This window comes from Pyrus communis, chromosome 16, assembly GCF_041283825.1.
Source record: "Pyrus communis isolate YQ-2024b chromosome 16, ASM4128382v1, whole genome shotgun sequence".
Classification (NCBI taxonomy): Eukaryota; Viridiplantae; Streptophyta; class Magnoliopsida; order Rosales; family Rosaceae; genus Pyrus; species Pyrus communis.
This window is the reverse complement of record NC_142580.1, coordinates 19141009-19161094: the sequence shown is the minus strand read 5'-3', so window position 1 is coordinate 19161094 and position 20086 is coordinate 19141009. Positions and strand designations below refer to the sequence as shown.

The window sequence follows — 20086 nt, the reverse complement described above, 5'->3', positions numbered from 1 at the left end:
TAACATTCACTATCCACATGAAAACCGAGAATAGACTTCAAGTATTGTCATTCCAACACTTATACATGACTTATATAATATGAAGTTGGATGGGTAATATGTGCATGAGCGAATTCGGTCTCAAAATCGGGTTAGGTTTGATCCTAATAAATGTGGGCGGGTAAGACATCAACCCAACTCAACCTAATAAATGATTGGGTTGAGGTCATGTTGGGGTTGGGCGGGTTTTTTTCTTAATTATAACCCTTCCGATCAGATTTGAAATCAGCTTGGACAAAGGCGGATTTAGGTTCACTCAACGCAAGTTGTCACCCTAGTAGTAATGGATTTTATGGTAAGCAAAATTGTTGATATGTCTCACTTTTATGATATATTAAAAAAAGTAAATCCACATTTTATAATTTGAGTGAAATAATAATATCACGTGACCATTTTTTTAGTTTTCCAAAAAACTTACCCTATTTACACAACATATGGGCCACGTATCCAAGTAGATCATGCTGCTCCCCCAACCCAATGACAAGTTGGCATGATGGAGTGTGAATCTCACATTGGGAAACTAAGGATTGCAATGACTATAAGAAATTAGACTAAACTCGTATTGCCATTTAGTCTTGTGGTAGAATCTCAACTTCTTCCATGCCATCATAACTAGTTCAACCACATGTTGAGCCCAATAACACACATGCTTCCACATGTTAGGCTTAAATGAATCGACACGTGAAGAGAAATCTATATGCTTATAAAAAATTGGACTATACCCCCATTACAAATTGATTTTATTGTGAAATCAGATTTTTTAAAGTACACTGCTAATAGAGTGCCATATGTACCGAATGATAAACACTGGTATACTAAAAACAATTTACATAGCCAGCCACAATCACCATTGAAGGCACATGCATTTATCTTTTATATCGCGATATTAAATGGAGACAAATTTAAGATCTTCACCTTACAAATAGAGTATAACACCAACATGCTATAGTGCTAATGAAATCATGGTTAGAATTGAAAAATATGTTCCTTCATGTGGGCATTGTGTTAATACTTATTAATTGATTTGCCCTCTAAAACTGCCATTTAGTTAGTCTCATTTTACCACATGAAACTTGTTTTGTCTTTGTTTTGTTTTGTTTTATTATTATTTTTTTTTTGTTTTGTTTTGTTTTGTTTTTTTTTGTTTTGTTTTTTTTTTGAACAAATTTGAACAAACAATAGTATTTATATTAAGGGGGAGAGGGTGGTCTTAAGCCTCACAATGTGCTAGCAATAATATGGTTCAAATTCGCTCTTGGTGAGAATTGAACCTAAAACCTCTTACTTACAAGTGAAGAGGAATAATACTAGACCGTAATACTAAGTGGCCACTCTGTCTCTTGCAGCTATCATTTTTTGTCTCATTGAGTCTCATGTCACCCCATTTTCGTCAATTCTGTCAAATATACGTTAAAACAAGAGGAGTTAGAACAGTTTATTTTTTATGTAAACAAAGATAAGCTCCATTTTTTACGACGTGGCACTTAGGTGAGAATTTTGGTTGACCACGTGGCACTTAGGTGAGAATTTTAGTCGACCACGCAATATTTACCAAGACGCAAGTGAATTGTGGCGAGAAAAGTTAGGAAGACAAATTAGGTTTAAGTGAATCCAGTCCTTGAGTTCAAGTCGACCGATAATGTCCATACTACCCATTAATTCAAAGCCTATTTGGGGGAATTGACAAAAATTAGGTGAACTGAGATAAATAAGATGGCAGATTAAAGTGGAAAAATGAGACAAAACAAGTTTTAAGGAGTAAAATGAGACTAAACAACAATGTTAGAGAGCAAATCAATTAATAATTCTTGTTTTAATACGGAAAAGAATTTGAATTAGCGTCTAATAATAAGTGAGAGGTTTTTGGTTCAATTCTCGCCAAAGACGAATTTAAACCACATTATTGTTAGTCTGTTGTGAGGCTAAATTTACTATAAATAATATCATTTGTTAAAAAAAAAAAAAAAAAAATTTAAATGAAGAGGGGATTTGGTGGGGTTGGTACTAAGAAACACGCGCCACGAGCGAGAAGAAGAGTAGAAGCAGTCCACACAAAATTATACAAAATAATAATAATAAAAAATCGCCGGCATGTTTATTCCGTTCAACGCGGCTTGTTAAGCGTATGTCTCACGGATCGCCGGCTTTTTTAGTGTTTGGAAGAAAGGCAAACGACTGTATTGACTGAAAGGAGAGAGAAGAGAGGAGAGAGAATTTTGAGAACAAAAGAATCGTCCTTCAAGGAATCACAGCAATCCAACACATCCATCTTCTTCCCATTCAAAATCCCATTTTCCATCTCTCTGTCTCTGTCTCTCTCTCTTCTGTGCGAGGAGAGAGTGTGTGGAGGCCTTCCTTCCTTCCTGCTGCGTGCCCTAGATCTTGAGAGAGTCAACGAAAAATCACCATTCCAGATCTTCAATTCTCGATTTGAAACTCCTTTCAGCTCATTGCATCAGGTATCTCTTTCGTCTTCTCCGAGTGTGAGACACTGAGACTCTGAATTTTCATTTGGGTCGTTTTGATTTTGCTTATTTTCTCGGCAACCAAACGGGAAACAAGAAAATGGCGGAAAATTCTGGGATTGTGGGCTGCTGGGTTGACTAATAGGGGAATGGAGATTGCGTCTTGGAGTTGGGGTTTTGATTTTCGGGGGTAGATTGGAGTCTGTGGGTAGGTTTGACTTTTATTTACTTGGATTTTTATACCGAAAATCCTGCATACATATATTCAGGCGTTTGACTGTTTCCGAGATTTGAATTGTGACTTTAGGGTTTTGTTGCTTTGGCTCGTTCTTCCGATTAGTCCATTTGTCGTTGCATATAGAACCTTCTAATTACGAATTAATCCTTTTATACTTTCGGATTGCAGAAACTTCCACACCAATCGGACAGTGCAATGGTGGATAGGGACAATAGTCAGGAATGAAATCTTTATGTGATCGAGTTGTGATCCATTTATTCTAGATGAAGACGAATCAGTTGCCCGGGCCTCGCCATCGCCCGCCTTTGAAGAGGCCGGTGTGGATTATTGTCTTGGTTTCTTTGGTCAGCATCTTTGTGATTTGTGCTTTCCTCTATCCGCCTCAAAGCAGCGCTGCTTGTTACATATTTTCTTCTAGAGGTTGTAAGGCTATTTCGGACTGGCTTCCACCTGCTCCTGCAAGGGATTTTACCGACGATGAGATCGCATCCCGTGTTGTAATTAGAGAGATTTTAAGCCAACCTCCTATTCAATCCAAGAATCCAAAAATTGCATTCATGTTCCTTACTCCAAGTGCATTGCCTTTTGAGAAGCTCTGGGATAAGTTTCTCCATGTAAGGCTTCATCTCCTATTGATTTATTGGCCCAAGAAAGAAATCTTCTGTGTTTCTTGTTTCTTTTTTTGGGTTTCTTTTCAACTTTTGTCCTACTACGCTTCTCCTGTTTAGTTGGTTTAAGCATATTCAGATGCTATCTGATCTTTGTCAGATAGTGCTTTCTAATAAGAAAGTATAAGAGTAGAGAACGATTAACCCTATAATCGTTAGCAAGTATAGTCGTTGGACCGTCCATGTACAACAGTCTTTAAGGCCTGAATTATATTATGGTTACCGGTTAACAGTGAACCTTCTTTAACTGTTACTTTTGGTGCTCTTTTCAAGAGATTGTTTTCATGTTAATGACTCTGATTTATAGTTGGTTGGCACGTGTGTATGTTAAATTAGGTCTTTCCCGTAATAATATGTGATTGTAAATGTTCAACCTTTTATAGAACATTATATCTGATCACGTTCACTCAATATTTCAGTGTTGATAGAGCCTGTTCAAGTAGTTATTGATTCGTATGCTTAGCTTGAGCACTTCTGTTTTTTGTTGGCAGGGTCATGAAGGAAGGTTCTCTGTGTATGTCCATGCTTCTAAAGAAAAGGCAATTCATTTGAGCCGTTACTTTTCTAATCGAGAGATTCGCAGTGACCCGGTAAACCTGCTTGGATTACATGGCTTTACAAATTTATATTTCATATTTAATCCATATAAATCTCAAGGAAGCTCAGCATAATCTTTAATATTAACTCAAATAGCAGAGACTTACTGATTTTTTCTTCATTATGAGCTATGTTGATCTTGATCAATTTTAAACTAACAGACAGATTGAATCTTTCACTATTTGTCATGCAAGGGTTTATACTTGCGTTGATGAGGTTACAATGATAGGTAGAAGAATATAAGGATTAGACATGTCACATATCCTTCACATGTATTTTCTTAAACCACATCTGCCTTAAGATTAAAACTTTTACAGGCAATAGATAGTAATTTTACTAGAATTTTTTTCCCAGCATACGGGATCTTTACTATTTCTAATATTTCTATTTTTTGTTGTTATGCTCAATCATTCTATCAGAAGTGACTGTGATTTATTATTGACTCATGTTTAACTAGTGATCTAGGAGATTAATGAGATCGATTGTTGGTTCATGTTTCCAGGTGATATGGGGAAAAATTTCAATGGTAGATGCAGAGAGAAGATTATTGGCAAATGCTCTTCAAGATCCTGATAACCAGCATTTTGTCTTACTTTCAGAAAGGTGATTAAATTTTAGGTACCTTTAGTCATCCTATTTGTCTAGTTCTGGTTATTTCTGCTGCTATCAATATCTCATTAATTCTTTATGTTGTGCAGTTGTGTACCATTGTACACGTTTGACTATATCTATGACTATCTGATGAATACAAATATAAGCTATGTTGACTGGTAAGTAAAATCTTGTTTTACGAGCTACTGTTCTAGTTTAAATGTGTTGGTAGCTCATTGTGCGACTGGATTTCAATTTGATGAATAATGACGGTTATGAATGCTGCCCAAGTACGTTTTAATTTTTGAGCTTTGCTCTCCTAAGGTCCTCATTTTGAGGACCTGTGAGGACCAAATTCATATTAACCACAATATCATATTAGTTTAGATCCAAAGGCTTAAAATATTTGATAACTTAATAAACAAAAACAAGAAAATGAGTTTTCTAATGGTTCATGGAGTTTAAGTTGGTTTTATTAAGTTATCAAATATTTTAAGCCTTTGGATCTATACTAATATAATCTTGTTGCTAATATGCATTTGGTCCTCAAAGGTCCTCAAAATGAGGACCTTAGGAGAGCAGCACTGTTAATTTTTTAATCCTCTGAAATTACTAAAGAGCCAACTTATTCCTAATTGATAAATTTATTTTTATTACCTGTATACTTGTGTATTCTTTTCAGCTTTGAGGATCCTGGTCCGCATGGAAATGGGAGGTATTCTGAACACATGTTACCTGAAATTGAGAAGAAAGACTTTAGAAAGGGAGCACAGGTAATTTTGATCATGTTGAGATTATCGATGTAGTTTTATAATCTGTGCAAATTGATATTTGCTTACTGTAGGGCATGTTTATTAGTTTTATGAATGCATTACTAGTTGGCAATATCAACAAATGTAAACAGTAGAGATGTATGACCACTTAATATTGTGAATTATATGCAGTGGTTCTCTATGAAGCGTCAGCATGCTGTGATAGCAATGGCTGATAGTCTCTACTACTCGAAATTCCGGGACTACTGTAAGGCAAGTTTTCCTTCCCAGCATTTTTATATCTACCTTCTTTATTTCTTAAATTTTCTTATAGTAGATATTTTTGCCTATAATTTGTTATCATATACGTATAGGCTATAGCATATCTGCATATATGATACTTTGATCCTTATTTTCTCCTATTATGGGTGTAATAGATTTCGGTTCGCTCTTTATTTGGTTGTTTCTGATAATCTAAGCTCTAGCAATGCTGAAATTTTTTGTCTTCATGTAAAACATCTGCTTGATTTCAACATTTGGATTTCTTTCCTCTTCTCATGCTTGGCCCACTATACAGCTGAGATGCAAGTATCTAAGGGCCTGTTTGGTATTGAACTTGAAGTCAATTTTTTTAACACAAAAACAATTTATGAGTTTCAAGCCAAGAATCCTTGTTTGGTAGAACTGTTTTCAGAAATTGAACTCAAAACCAACCGGAAAATAGCCTATATATTAAAAACACAAGAAGTCAGTTTTGAGAGTTTTCAAACTAACACACACTCCACTCTCTCTCTGCATCCTATCTCGCTTCACTCTATCTTATCTCTTTCTCTCTCTCTTCTCTCTTGTCAGTTCTCTTCTCTCTTTCATCTCTTTCCGGATCTCTTCTATCCTCTCTTCTGATCTCTTTTCTCTCTCTCTCTCTCTCTCTCTCTCTCTCTACTTTAAAGCCAGATCCTGTCTTCTCTCTCTCCCCTCTATCTCTCTCCTCTCTCTACTCTCACGCCAGATCCTCTCTTTTACCTCTGTCGGCTCTCCAATGAGTTGATGCTTCCTTTTGTTTTTCTTTTTTAATTGTGAATACAATACAATTTTGAATTTTATACCGAACAAGTTTTTTAGTCTTATAAAAATTGCTCTTAAGATATGTCTTAAGAAATATTTTTAGAAAGGATGAATTTTTTGAGCAGGATTCCTAATGGGCCCAAATAGGTTTATGGAATCTTTAAAATTATGATACTCTATGTTCACTGGTTCAATTTCTTGATATGGGATTTCTTGGTTATTACAGCCAGGTTTTGACGGGCGCAATTGCATTGCTGATGAACATTACTTGCCAACCTTTTTCAATGTGAGGCCTCTTAAGAATTCTCTTTAGTGTTTCCTTGTATTTGCATCTCTGCCTGAATGAAGTTTTCTTTATACATGTTTCCAGATAATTGATCCTGGTGGCATTGCAAACTGGTCGGTAACACATGTTGATTGGTCTGAAAGAAAGTGGCATCCAAAGTTATACAAATCTCAGGATATTACATATGAGCTTCTGAAGAATATTACGGTAGAATTCTGCTATAAGCTTTATATATATATATATGCATGTGTATTATTTACAGATGACAGCGCCATCATGTATGTATGTTTATCTAGTTTAGATATATGTGGCATATGTATATTGACACTGACTGCCGATTTCATAGTAGTTGATCCTGTCCTCCTCATGTTATGACTGTTAATTATTGGTCCTCATCTAACGATAAAGAACTAAGAAAAAGGAATGGTTTAGGGTGACGCTTGTTTTTGGCTTTCACGTTTCAGTTGTAGTTGCTTTCTTTGTACCATCAGTTTCCAACATAGATAATGTTAGAAAGACCACCGCTTTGAATGTAAATAGTTCAAATTTTCTGATAGTGACTTTGGTTGTCTTGCTCTGCAGTCAGTTGATGTGAGCGTGCATGTAACCAGTGATGCGAAGGTACGCATCTAAAAAATCCCTAAGACGTGCTTATTGAATTTGATAGCTTGTTAAAAATTTACCTTTTCTGTTTTGTTTTTCAGAAAGTAGTACAGAGATGGCCTTGCTTATGGAATGGTATACAACGACCGTGTTACTTATTTGCAAGGAAGTTCCATCCAGAGACTCTCAATGACTTGTTGCACCTTTTTGCCAATTATACAACAATTTGAGCCAGATATTTTTTACTCCATATTCTTTGGTTGGATCGCTTTCGACCGTTCCACTCCATGTTATTTCCAGTATAGCTGACGAAGTTGTAAATTGCCACATTATAGAGGCTTGATTGTTCGCCGCCTCCCTACCACGATTCTTGAGTGCAAGGGCTACTGGCAGAGCAGTTAGGGTGGCCGGAGTCGGGCAGGAGGCTAACAGGGTAGTGTTACTTGGGGATGATATGAGGATATGTTGTTATCTCTATGAACCCTTCATTTTGTGCTATCCGTGTTACATTTCTAGAACTTAAATTTTTTTAGGCAACTCTCGAATGGAAAATTATACAACACACAATAGCGCCGTGAAATTCATGCTTTAAAAGTTATGACCGGCACTCTTTGGGCAAGCGGCAAAATTGAGAGAAAATAAAACTAGAAATGACGAGGACATATAATTTCTCCCTGGTATGACTCTGTTTTTGCAAAACATGTAATCCGCTTGGAGGATGATCTTATTCTCTTGTTTGCAAATTATGTATGTTTATTGTATAAACATAAGCGAAATCGTTCAATTTCTTAGTCTTCATTTGAATATCGAAAAAAATTATTCAAATAAGAGATTGTTAGGTAATTCAAGTGTAACAAATAAATTAACGATGAACTGTCCATTTATTTGATACATTTGAATAACTAAATAATCATCGATTCAAATGATTTTTGTAAAGATTATCTTCAAATGAAGATCAAGAATTTACCAAACAAAAAAATAAAGAAAATAAACGGTTCTGATTATAAATTTCGATTGTGAAGATACGTTTTCTGTAAGTGGAGGAATTAGCTCACCTTGTGGTCTTGCTTTTATGATGGTTGGATGTGGTATTGGCCTTTGAGCAATGAGTTATGCAGTACTGTCTTTCAACGATTACTATATCAATCTCACTCCTCTATGATGAAATTAAGTGGTCTCACTCTTAGCGATGACCAATGTGGGCGTCAGTGTAGGTTTGTTGTGTGGTCTAACTCTTCGACGATGACCAATGTAGGTGCCTATTGTTTTTGCGAGAGATCTTTATTGGTGGTATTTGTATGTTTGTGGATGTGATAGTTGTTAACGCTAAAAATTGTAAGGTTAACAAACTAGATTAAATAACCCTTAGTAGGCTTAGGATATGGACTGAAATTAAATGGACTTAGAGATATAAGTGGTTTGCCCTTCAAAACTAGGCTTCATTCACTATGATGTTCATAATATATTGATCTCAAGGCTAAATAGCACTCGGCTAATACATTCACTCTTTTCTATCATTTTTTCGTTAGGTGAGACTAATAAAAGGCCAGCTTTGCTCCCGTTCCTGTTAGAGCAGTTCCACTGGAGGTGGACTTGCCCAACACCCTGTCCAAAACACAGGCCAGCACCCTGTCCAAGTGCTCCAACCCGCAAAACAGTCTGGCACCCAGCCCAAGCCAGGCAACAGACCAGCTCATTTCGGACAGATCCAGAAGCCGGCCTATTTGGCTGGCGCGTGCACAACACTTGCGACTGGGTGCGAGTAAGAGACAAGGTTGCAGGCGGCGGGGCCCGCTTCTCAGGCCACTTGCGTTTACCCGGATGAGGGTTACGTGGCCCTCCTCAGAGTCGTTGGATTTCCAACGGCTAGTTTTTGTAGGCTATTGGATTTCCAACGGTAAAAAAAATTTAAATTTGACTTTTAAAATGGATCGTCTGATCACAGATCAACGGTCCACGTTTTTTTCACCAAAAAAAAAAAAGGCCCAACGGTCAGAATTTTGACCGTTGGCCACGTGGCAGCTGGTTGGCTGTTGGATTTGATTATTTTTCAAATCCAACGGTCCAAATGAATTACAACATTAAAATTTATTAAAAATTGTGAATTTTTTTTTTAAAAATACAGAAAAATTTAAAAAAATTAATTAATTTTTTCTATAAATACCTAACCCTTATCTTCCACCTTACACCACATTTCAATATTTTCTACACTTTCTACATTTGAATATTTTGTACACTTTGAGAGAGAAAAATGACTTCGTGAAAGCTCATTGAAGATGTTACGTTGTGTGAATGTTGGGTTCACACTACTCATGACCCGATTACAGGTAATGAGATGGATAAGCGAGAAATGTGGAGTAAAATTACGAAATCATTTTGCGATGTACATGGAAAAGATGCCAGATCTAGTCAAGGTCTTCAAGGTCGTTGGAAAAAACTCAATGCATCCTTTACTTGTTGGAAAAATGCCATCTCTCATGCTTCTGGTAATCTACGTAGTGGGACAAGTTTAGCGGATCAGGTAACAATATTTTTATTTATTTATATGCATTCCACCCAAATCAATATTTTAATTTATTTAATTTCTTATGTAATTTATATGCATTCCACGCCCATCAATATTTTAATTTATTTATTTGTGTTACACCCGTATTTTTTAATACTATCTTATCCCACATTTTTATAGACACTACAAGCACAAGCATTCTACAATGCAAAGAACCGTAACAAATCATTCAACAAATGGGAATGTTGGCAAATTGTCAAAGATTGCCCTAGATACAAAATTGTGGCAACCGGTCCAAAAGTTGTCATGCACGGTATGGGTCTACACAGTTCGCCAGAAGCAGACACGGCCGAACAAGAAGCCAACATATTTGAAGACACGGAAGGGACGCCTGATAGGAGCATATTCATGCGACTTAAATGGCTTGTTCTCGTGCATTTACGTTATGTTTCTTTAGTTATTTTAGTACTTTAAGCTATTTTCGTGTGTTTGTAGGTCCAAAGGGCTAAAGGAGCAAAAAGATGCATTTTGGAGACTTTTGGAGCACTTTTGGGCTAAGGACGGATAGCTTATGCTTGAAGCCAAAGTGTTGGACGAAATTGAAGACCTAATTGGAGCCAAAGTGTTGGAACCTTGTTCTCTTTAGTTTTAGGACATTTAAACCTTTCCTAATCCCAATCATGCCATGCATAACACACATCCATTCTAACACATTGTCATTGCACATGCATTTCCTTCATTAGTTAACCCACATGCACTTATCACTTATCATCACCACATATCATATCACTTAATCACTTATCACTTATCATCACCACTTAACCACTTATCATATCATAACCACATATCATATCACTTATCACTTATCACTTAACATATCATCCACCTACTTCACCTACAACATCCACCTACTTCACCTACAACATCCACTTCACCTACAACATCCACCTACTTCACCTACAACATCCACCTACTTCACCTACAAATGACATAGCCATATGTTCCCTTCACTACTCCTATAAATACCCTTGCATTCATTCATTCAAAAACATCTCATTTTCATACACAACACACCACAAACACTTCCATTCCTTCTCTTTGCCGTGAGTTCCCTTGTAATCCAAAAACCATCTTTCCATTTCCATCACTCCTCACTCCATTCCACACTTCCATTCCCCCAAACCAACTATCCTTAGAACCATATGCTACAACAACGAGGAAGAGAAGAGGACCTAAACGTTCATACAATTCAAGTTTGAGTTGTTGGAATGTTTAGGCGATTCTTTGATTTCAATGTTTCATTTTAATTCTCTTTGTTTTGTACGTATAAGGAATGGAAGAGAAGAGTGCCTAAACGTTCATACAATTCAAGTTTGAGTTGTTGGAATGTTTAGGTGTTTCTTTAATTTCAAAGTTATGAGGAAATAAACCCCCCTTTAGCTAGGGGGTGATTCGAAATAAATGTTTATACTTGCATTTTGATTTGATTACCTTTCGTTGGAATTTCATAAGTTTTGAATTCAATTTGTTTAACCGTTTGATTGATAATTTATTTATGAATGTTTATTAAGAATGCGCGCTTAATTTTCATGCATAAATATGACGCTAGAATATAAGTGAATTTCACCTAATCGTTATGAACTTATATTCACAAGTAGTGGAGGTTGCTTATAAACAATCGCGTTAAACGAATTCTTGGCACGAGTTTCATGCTCATCATAGTAACGAATGCCTCGTCAACACTTATAGTTTTCATAATGCTTAATGATCTTTGATCGTATCTTTATTGTGCTGTTCACGTAAAGGACTTTTGGAGAATGTGGTGAATTGCGTTGCGCTAACCCATCCAATTCATTAACTTAAGGAAAACTTGACGGTTAATTTAAGCGGACCTAATTAACCCGGGGCGTTGAGTTTCATAATTTATCGAAAGACCAACTGAGAATCAATCTTGTATGCAAGTGTAACATGTATGGAGATGAACCCCTTAGCTAGCATTCATCCATAAATTTCATATTTACATTCTGTCTAGTTTATTAACTTGTTTCGTTATTTCAATTTTCGTAAAAACCTCAATCCCCCTTTTGCTTTAATGTTCATTTTAGTTAGAATTCAATTTAGTTTGTGTTTTTAAAGCATTTTGAGTTTTTGGTTTGTCTTAGTGTTTTAAACTTTATTTTACGTTTTTGAGTCAGTTTCCAAGAGATTTGCAATCCCTCCTAATCCCCGGTCCAGAACGATCCCTACTTATACTTATACTACAAATCGACAAAAAGAGGGTTTAATTTGTGTGCGTATAAATCTCGCATCAACGCCTGAAGAAGTGCCGGAGACCCAATCGACTCGTCGGTCCCTCAGGCCTCAATGTAAAAAGGCATCAAAGAAAAAAGGTAGTTCTTCCAAAAATGACTACACTAAATATATGGAGGAACTTGCTCGCCAAGGTGAACTGAACATGGCATGGGAAAAGGCTAGAGATGAGGAAAAAGCTACTGCTATGGCAGCAATAATAGCAGCTACTGAGGCTCGTGATGCGGCGGTTGAGAGACAAAGAGAAATAGTTAATCAAGAGAACGAGATGATTAGAGAAGCACTTCGTCGAGAGAATGAGATGCTTAGAGCAGAAAGGATGGCTCAAGCAGATCGTGACACTATGAACAAGTCTCTAGTAGGACTGTCTCCGAATTCAAAATATTTTTGGACATCAGAAAAAAGAGATGTCGTGCGAAGGAGGCGTGCAAGAGATGCCGAAACAAGTCAAGGGGGTTCCAGCTACAGAAATCCTAGCAACCAAGATCCTAGCACCACATATCCTAACTCCACAGACTTTGTACAATTTCGTATTTATTTGTACTACTTTATTTAATTTGTTATGTGATTTCTCAACATTTTTAGAACTTTATTTAATTTCTTATGTAATTTCTTATTTATTTTTAGAACTTTATTTAATTTCTTATGTAATTTTTGTACTTTATTTAAATATTTGAATAAGATTACATAAACTCACCAAATAAACATTTAAAAAAAAAAACACCAAATAAAATTACATAACCTCACCATATAAACTTAAAAAAAAAAAAAAAACACACTAAATAAGATTACTTAAAAAACAATACGCTTCATTCTTCAACCACAAGCCTTATTTTAATTATCTTCGCCTTCGTGCAATCCCCACTGATGGTCAATCAAGTCATTTTGGCGGGTTATGTGCCAGTATGGCTCTTGCAATGAAGTGTACCGCTGAATGATCAATTCATTGTAACGTCCATCCCGTTCCAACGGCTTGTGTTGCACGGGATCTTCGGTCTGGTCATGAGCATAGTAGATTTGTGTTCTTGAGTTGTTCATCGGATCCGGCTCGTATTCATCGACTGCGTCATAATCATACTCGTCTTCAACAATCACGTTGTGGAGAATAATACACGTCATCATGATGGATCGAAGAGCCTCGACATCAAACATTCTAGCTGCAGCCTTGACAATCGCCCAACGAGCTTGCAGGATACCAAAACAACGCTCGACATCATTCCTACACCCTTCTTGACACTTTGCGAAGTGTTTTTCTTTTTCACTCTGTGGATGTTGCACTGTTTTGACAAATGTTGACCACCTTGGGTAAATACCATCTGCAAGGTAGTATGGTCCATCGTATTTATTACCATTAACCCAATATGTGCATCTCGGCCCATTTCCTTGTAGCAGTTCGTCAAACACTGGAGATTGGGTAAGGACATTTAGGTCATTCTAAGCTCCTGGAACACCAAAAAAAGCATGTCAAATCCATGTATCAAAAGAAGCCACCGCTTCCAAAATGATGTTTTTGGCTCATTTTTTGTCGCCATAAGCTTCTTGCCACGCACTTGGACAGTTTTTCCATGTCCAGTGCATGCAATCGATGCTTCCAATCATGCTAGGGAAGCCTCGCATCTCACCCTTCCTCAGAAGCCTTCGCATGTCCCTTGGCGTGGGTTTCCGAAGGTACTCATTGGTGTAGAGGGCTTCAATTGCAGAGCAAAACCGCATCAGGGACTCCAGAACTGTTGTTTTTCCCATCCTTGCGATCTCATCCACTTGATCTGCAGATGCTCCATATGCAAGCATTTGCAAGGCAGCCATAATTTTTTGCTTAGGAAGAAGACTTAGAACATGAAAAGCATCCTCTTTTTGCACAAAATATGGATCATGGTTGCAAACAGCACTCATGATTTTATCGAACAAACTTCATTGCATTCTAAAACGACGTCTAAAAACATGATCAGGGAAAACGCTGTTGGGAATAAAATAATCTTCCAAGAGATCTTTACCTCGTCTTTCCCTTCTTCTATCGATGCTAGCCGCATGTCTGGGTTTGGCTATCTGACCCACAGCTTCCATGATACGTTAGGAATGTGAGGCCCTCCGCCTTCTATGGTGATCATCCTTATCCTCCTCCATTGCGAAAGCCTCCCTCCGCCTTCTATGGTGATCATCCTTATCCTCCTCCATTGCGAAAGCCTCATCTCCACCTCTACCTTCGTCAAGATTGACCAATTCTTCTTGTTGTACCAACAACCTTTTCTGCTGCTCTTGCAACTGTTTATACACTCTCCTTGAAGAAGACATTGTAAGAACTCAAGATTTGAAAACGATAAAGAAGAATTCTGAGCTAAAAAAAAGGATTGAGTTTAGTGTGAGGATGGATGTAGGGATGTAGGGTTTATATGGACAAAAAAAGAGAAGATGAGGTTCTGGACAATGCCACGTGGCACTATGTGATTGGTTGAAAATCTTATCGAAATCTTAGCTAAATTATTGTAAACAGGAAGTAACACGTGGCGTGTCGGGATTGATTGAAAATCTTATCAGAAATCTATCTACAAAATAGTACGTTCGGATAATGACACGTGGCCTGACAAGATTGGTTGAAAATCTTATCGAAATCTTGCCTAAATTATTGTAAACAGGAAGTGACACGTGGGTTGTCGGGATTGGTTGAAAATCTTAGCGGAAATCTATTCACAAAATAGTACGTTCGGATAATGACACGTGGCGTGATGAGATTGGTTAAAAATCCTATCTGAAATTAAAACTATTTTTTAAATTTATTATTTTATAAAAAAATTATTTAATATTTTAAATGGACTGGGTGCCAGCGCATTTTGTAGGGGTGGAGATCGTTTGTGCCAGCGCATTTTTAGACTGGGTGCCAGCACATTTTTTTTGGGGTGGAGATGCTTTGGCCTATTACTGTTCACTGAAGTGGATAAATAGGCTGGGTGCTGGCGCAAAGTCTTTAGGGGTGGAGTTGCTCTTAGACGACCCATTCATGCACTGTATTTCTAGCGACCGTCCTGCCTGGGGAAATGGTTCAGGTTTCTGGCATGTCATTTCCTCTAGAAGCCAAAGTGAATTCTGTGATGAGGTTCACCATCCCCTGCACCTTGTTGGCGTGCCTTGCTTGGAAACGAATTTCAAACTTTCTTGCTCAATGTGATGAGGTTCACCATCCCCTAAAATATTAAAATAATTATTTAAAGAAAACTTATTTACCTAAAAAAAATAAATAAATAAATAAACCCAGATCCCCTTCTTCCCCAGAATCCCTACTCGTGCCCCCCTCCGACCCCCTAACACTCTTTCTCTTGCACCACTCTCTCTCCTCAACTATATGGGCAAAGCATAGCCCAATAACCACATCTCTTCCTCTACTCCATCCCATCTTCTTTGTGCTTGTTTGCAATCAATAATCCCATATGTTTGGGAAGCTTCTTCTATCGCCCTATAGACTTCAACCTCTTCTTCCTCGTGCTACCTCTTCCTCCTTGCAAATCTCACACATTGCACGAGACTCCCTAAACTTCCTCCCTCCCTCACCACGCACCAACACATTGCAAATCCCTGCCTCCAGATGAACTAAGTCTGGGATTGTTGAAATCGACTTCGGGATGGCGCCAGATAAAGAATTTGAGGACAAAGACACGCTCTTTAGCAAAATTAGGTCCCCGAACGAAGTGGGTATTTTGCCATTGATGGAATTGGAGGAAAGGTTTAAGGTTTCGAGGTTTCGAGGAGTGTGAGGGAACTGGGTATCTTCCCCCGAAGCTTATTGCTGGAAAAATCGATGTGGGTAAGGTTTAAATTCATGTGTTTCGGAATGCTGCCGGTTAAATTGGCATGGGAGATGGTGATTGACCTGAGCTTCTTCAAGTTTCCGAGGATGATGAAAGGTTCGGAGGCCTTGACTTGCATGTTGGAGACGGTGAGGTTTTGGAGGCGAACGAGCTAGACAACGTTGAGGCGGTGGAGGGAGTTGATGCAGGTGAAGGAGTGGAGGGAGGCGATGAGGTTGGCGGGGAAGCGGATTTAAGCAATGGGGCAATTGAGGAACTAGAGGGATTGGAGGGTGGAAAGGGATTTGAGGGCAGTGAAGGAAAGGGCGACATCATTGGAGCAGTTGGTGAGGCAGAGGGAAATGAGGTGGCGGTGTTGTGTCGAGGGTTAATGGTGATGGAGAGGCATGTTCTTGGTGGTTACGGAAGATGAGGTTAATTAGAGGGAGAAAAGGTGTGGGGATGGTGGAGGAGCGGATGAGGAGTTGATCAGAGAGAAGAGGGGTCGAGTGTAGGGGTGGGGTGGGTTTGATTTTTTTTTGTTTTTTTTTTTAAGACATTTTAATTATTTATTAAATATTTCAAATAATAATAATTTGTTATATTTGATAATTTTTTTATCCATGTGGTGCAAATTTGACATCCACTTCATTAAAAGCTAGGTTCCATATCTGACACATCATCACTTAATAGCCATTCTAACAGATTATGTAACGGATTGTATGAAATTGCAACTAAATCACATTTTAGGTATAAAATTGAAATGTTTTAAAGATGTTGTAAGGAATTGAAATCGACTTCAAACATGAGAGGGTAAAATGTAATTTACCCTATATAATATGTGTTATAAACTTCTTATTTAAGTGTGATTGTGCAAATCCTAGATTAGATTTGATTCTAGTTATTATTTTCTATATGGCCTTGTATTCCTTGGAGGAGAAGGATTTCTTCTCTCTCTTATTACTATAAATAAAGGCACTGCGTAAGGGTGATAATACACATTCTTCTACACAACCCTACAACAAAATCTCTCTCTCTCTCTATTCTCTCTCTGTGCCACCAGCCCCCTTCCCTTGTCAGTTAAATATAGGCCACAACACATTATCAGCACGCTCCTACCGTTACGCTTAAGAATATGACGTGGAAGTTTTTTGCATCAAACCTGTTCACCAATATGATCACACAATCAGGTTCTTCCAAAACAATAGTTTTATCTCGATATTTTTGTAGCCCTGATAGCATGAACATTCACCATAATGCATGACCCAACTTCACATTTTTTTAATTTTAGATTCTACATAAATTGTGTATGCCTTATATCCATAATTGTTGAATTATGTGAATTTGATATTGCCATGAATTGCATCAAATATATGTTCATTAATTAAAATTATATATGCCTTGAATTAATTGAAAAAAAAAGAAAAAAATCGAAAACTTTTAGGGTTCTTCGAACCCATGACCTGAGTCGTAAACCCGAGCTGCTAGCCTAAGCTTCCAGCTTGTGTTGTTGAGCCGTGTCGTGTGTCCACGAAGCCGGAGCCATGGACTTCTAGTCTGAAACCCATAAACAAACCCGATGCCATCAATGGCGCCTCCACCATCACATGTGGGCCTACAGCCCAACCTTGACCTTGGGTTACCGTCCTGACGACTTGAAGCTCGTCCACCGACGTAGATTGACTGAGATTCCTTTGAATCTCATCGGATATTTTGAAATCCCGATTTTAAATTCTAGGGTTTTTGGTTGAATCGTTGCGATTTCACAATCTCCGTTCGTAATCATGGTCGAAAACACCCAAAAGGGTAACCCTGAGTTTCCCTGTCCAAGATTTGGCCATCTGCAGTGGTGGCACTAGTCTCCAGCGAAAATCCCTAGCTTTGCTAGGATTTCTTAGTCTAAGCCCGACCCTAGTTTTTGGGCTTGGCATTGACTCGGGCTGAAAAAAAAAAAAGAATTTTTTTTTGGGGCTCGCTACTGGAAGCCCAACCCGACCCTATACTCGGCCTAAATTGAAAAAAAGTAATTTTTTTTTGGGCTCGCCTGCAGCGACCCACTGCCTTGGCTCGACCTAACTCGCAACACCAGTCTACTTGGCTTCAGTGTCCCCATGCACGATGCCACACCAGATCTGTGCCCTTTTCACGGGCTTTCTTGGATCTAGCCCATTTTTTGGGTCAACCGCCCATACCTATTTAACCTAGCCCATTTTTTAGGCCTAGGCCGCACATTTTTAATCTGCTCAACCCACCCATGGGCTTTGGCCCATGTTTTTGGGCCTTAAGCTTAATTGTTTTTTTACACAATTTGGGTTTTATATTTTTTTCGCCCACACTCTAAATTTGGCTGAAGTCCAAATAATTAATTCAATTATAATTATAGACCTGAAGTTCTATTTGCATCTTTTCTTGTTGCATATTTCTGTATATATATTTGCGTTTTCCTACAGGAACATATGAACCTAAATTTCATAATTATTTCGAAACCTTAAGTTTCTAGAAACATGCCTTATTTGAAAACTTGAAGTTTTCCTTAAAAACATCACTCATGAAAACCCGAAGTTTTTCATGTAAATTTAAATCAATACATGTCTATTAGAACCTGAATGTTCTACTCCTATGTGAGTGGATTAATTTTTTTTCTCCATTACACTAATCACATCTTGTCCATTTATTTTGTGATAGGAACATGTCGAATTTGAAAAAACTTGACTTTACCGCTTTGGAGGTCTCCGGAAAAAACTACCCCAAGTGGGTTCAAGATGTGAAGCTCCACCTCACTGCAAAGAATTTGCGTCCTGCCATTGAAGATGAGACGGATAACTTGGTTGGCGAAGCTGAGAAAGCCATTATGAGAAAGCCATTGCCATGATCTTCATCAAAAAACATATTCATGGCGCACTACAAACCAAGTACCATTGTCATGATTTTCATCTGAAGACATATTCATGACACACTGAATCCATTTCCTTGATCTAAATGTAGTTTCCAAACGAAATAGTACTTCAAGTAGTATCCCTAATGGCTTCCTAGTATAACAACATTCAGAAATGTGACTCATCACTCAGCTTCACTATTTAATTCTTTTATTCTCACCACACGATATTCGTGACTTCGTTTTCCTCATTATATAGCCTGAAGCTATATAGGAATGAGGATCAGTAGTTTCATCACACAACCGTAAGTCATGTAGGAATGAAGTTCTTTGTCAAATTTATCACATAGCCCAAAGCTATGTAGGAATGAAATTTATCAAACTTATCACACAACCAATAATTGTGTAGGAATAAAGTTCAATAGATTCATCACACAACCAAAAGTTGCGTAGGAATGAAATATAATATGCTCATCACACAATCCAAAATTGTGTAGGAATGACATTTCAGTAGTTCATTATACAACCCCAGTTGTATAGGAATGAATCACCATGTATATAATGCCAACTCGTGTAGGAATGAGAATGTCACTTAACCATTACCTTTCCGAGTAGAAGTGAGTCACATGTGAGTTGGTTTCCTCTCCGTAACATAATCTAACTAATAAATACTTCAGTAAATCCAAACCTTAATTTTAAACTCCTGTCTAAGAGAGTCTCTTACATCAAAGTTCTAAGACATCCCCCATCTTATAAATTTAGGACGGTTCCCGACTAAGTCTTTTCTGAAAGAGATGTGGTGTTTGCAAAACTATGCAAACATAGAATTACTCCACATTCATCTAATGGACCCTAACAGAAACTTGTGCCCCAATCACAACCATAGAATTAATCCATGAAAATTCAATGAATAACAGGGATCACATGTGAATTTGTTTCTTCTCCGAAACTTTATCAAATAAATGACTACTTCCAGTAGTCCAAACTTTGACTTTGAACCTACATTTAAGAGAGTCACTTGTATTTTAGACAACCTTTAACTCTCAATTCTAGGACAATCTTCAACCAAAAACTTCAAGATATTCCATGCCTAAAGGTTTCTCATAAGAAAGGTGATGTTTGCGAACCAAGCAAACAGATTAGTACGAGTATTCATACACTTTATCTCAAGATATGGTTTAATTGGTAACCACCACCATAGGATTCATGAGATCATTGAACACCATGCACTACCTAAAGACAATGATGATTGGTAATCTCGTACTCCAGCTAATTGGTTGAATCCCAACGAACTAACATGACGGAAACAATG

The 20086-nt window shown here is 37.7% G+C and overlaps 1 protein-coding gene and 1 pseudogene across 3 annotated transcripts; one reads left to right on the top strand and one right to left on the bottom strand.

Annotated features, from left to right (window-relative positions):
• Positions 1–2034: 2034 nt before the first annotated feature.
• Positions 2035–8088, top strand: LOC137730995 (glycosyltransferase BC10). Of its 3 annotated transcripts, none has more exons than XM_068470028.2 (11): positions 2035–2498; positions 2911–3356; positions 3902–4000; positions 4510–4610; positions 4706–4777; positions 5281–5371; positions 5543–5623; positions 6642–6701; positions 6786–6908; positions 7284–7322; positions 7406–8088. In XM_068470028.2, the coding sequence occupies exons 2-11, from the start codon at positions 3006–3008 to the stop codon at positions 7532–7534; spliced, it is 1146 nt and encodes a 381-aa protein (XP_068326129.2). In that variant the 5' UTR covers positions 2035–2498; positions 2911–3005; the 3' UTR covers positions 7535–8088. The 3 variants fall into 3 exon arrangements, with proteins under 3 accessions (XP_068326129.2, XP_068326130.2, XP_088543680.1); XM_068470029.2 differs by having other exon boundaries at positions 2191–2712; XM_088687554.1 differs by having other exon boundaries at positions 2217–2498; positions 5543–5627; positions 6646–6701.
• Positions 8089–15577: 7489 nt separating this feature from the next.
• LOC148690105 (receptor-like protein 51) lies at positions 15578–16275 on the bottom strand (annotated as a pseudogene).
• Positions 16276–20086: the final 3811 nt, after the last annotated feature.

Coding starts and splice junctions, on each gene's coding strand:
- LOC137730995 (XM_068470028.2), top strand. CDS start 3,006: ATGAAGACGAATCAGTTGCCCGGGCCTCGCCATCGCCCGCCTTTGAAG. Junction 4,611..4,705: donor TTTGTCTTACTTTCAGAAAG/GTGATTAAATTT, acceptor TATGTTGTGCAG/TTGTGTACCATTGTACACGT. Junction 7,323..7,405: donor ATGTAACCAGTGATGCGAAG/GTACGCATCTAA, acceptor TTTGTTTTTCAG/AAAGTAGTACAGAGATGGCC.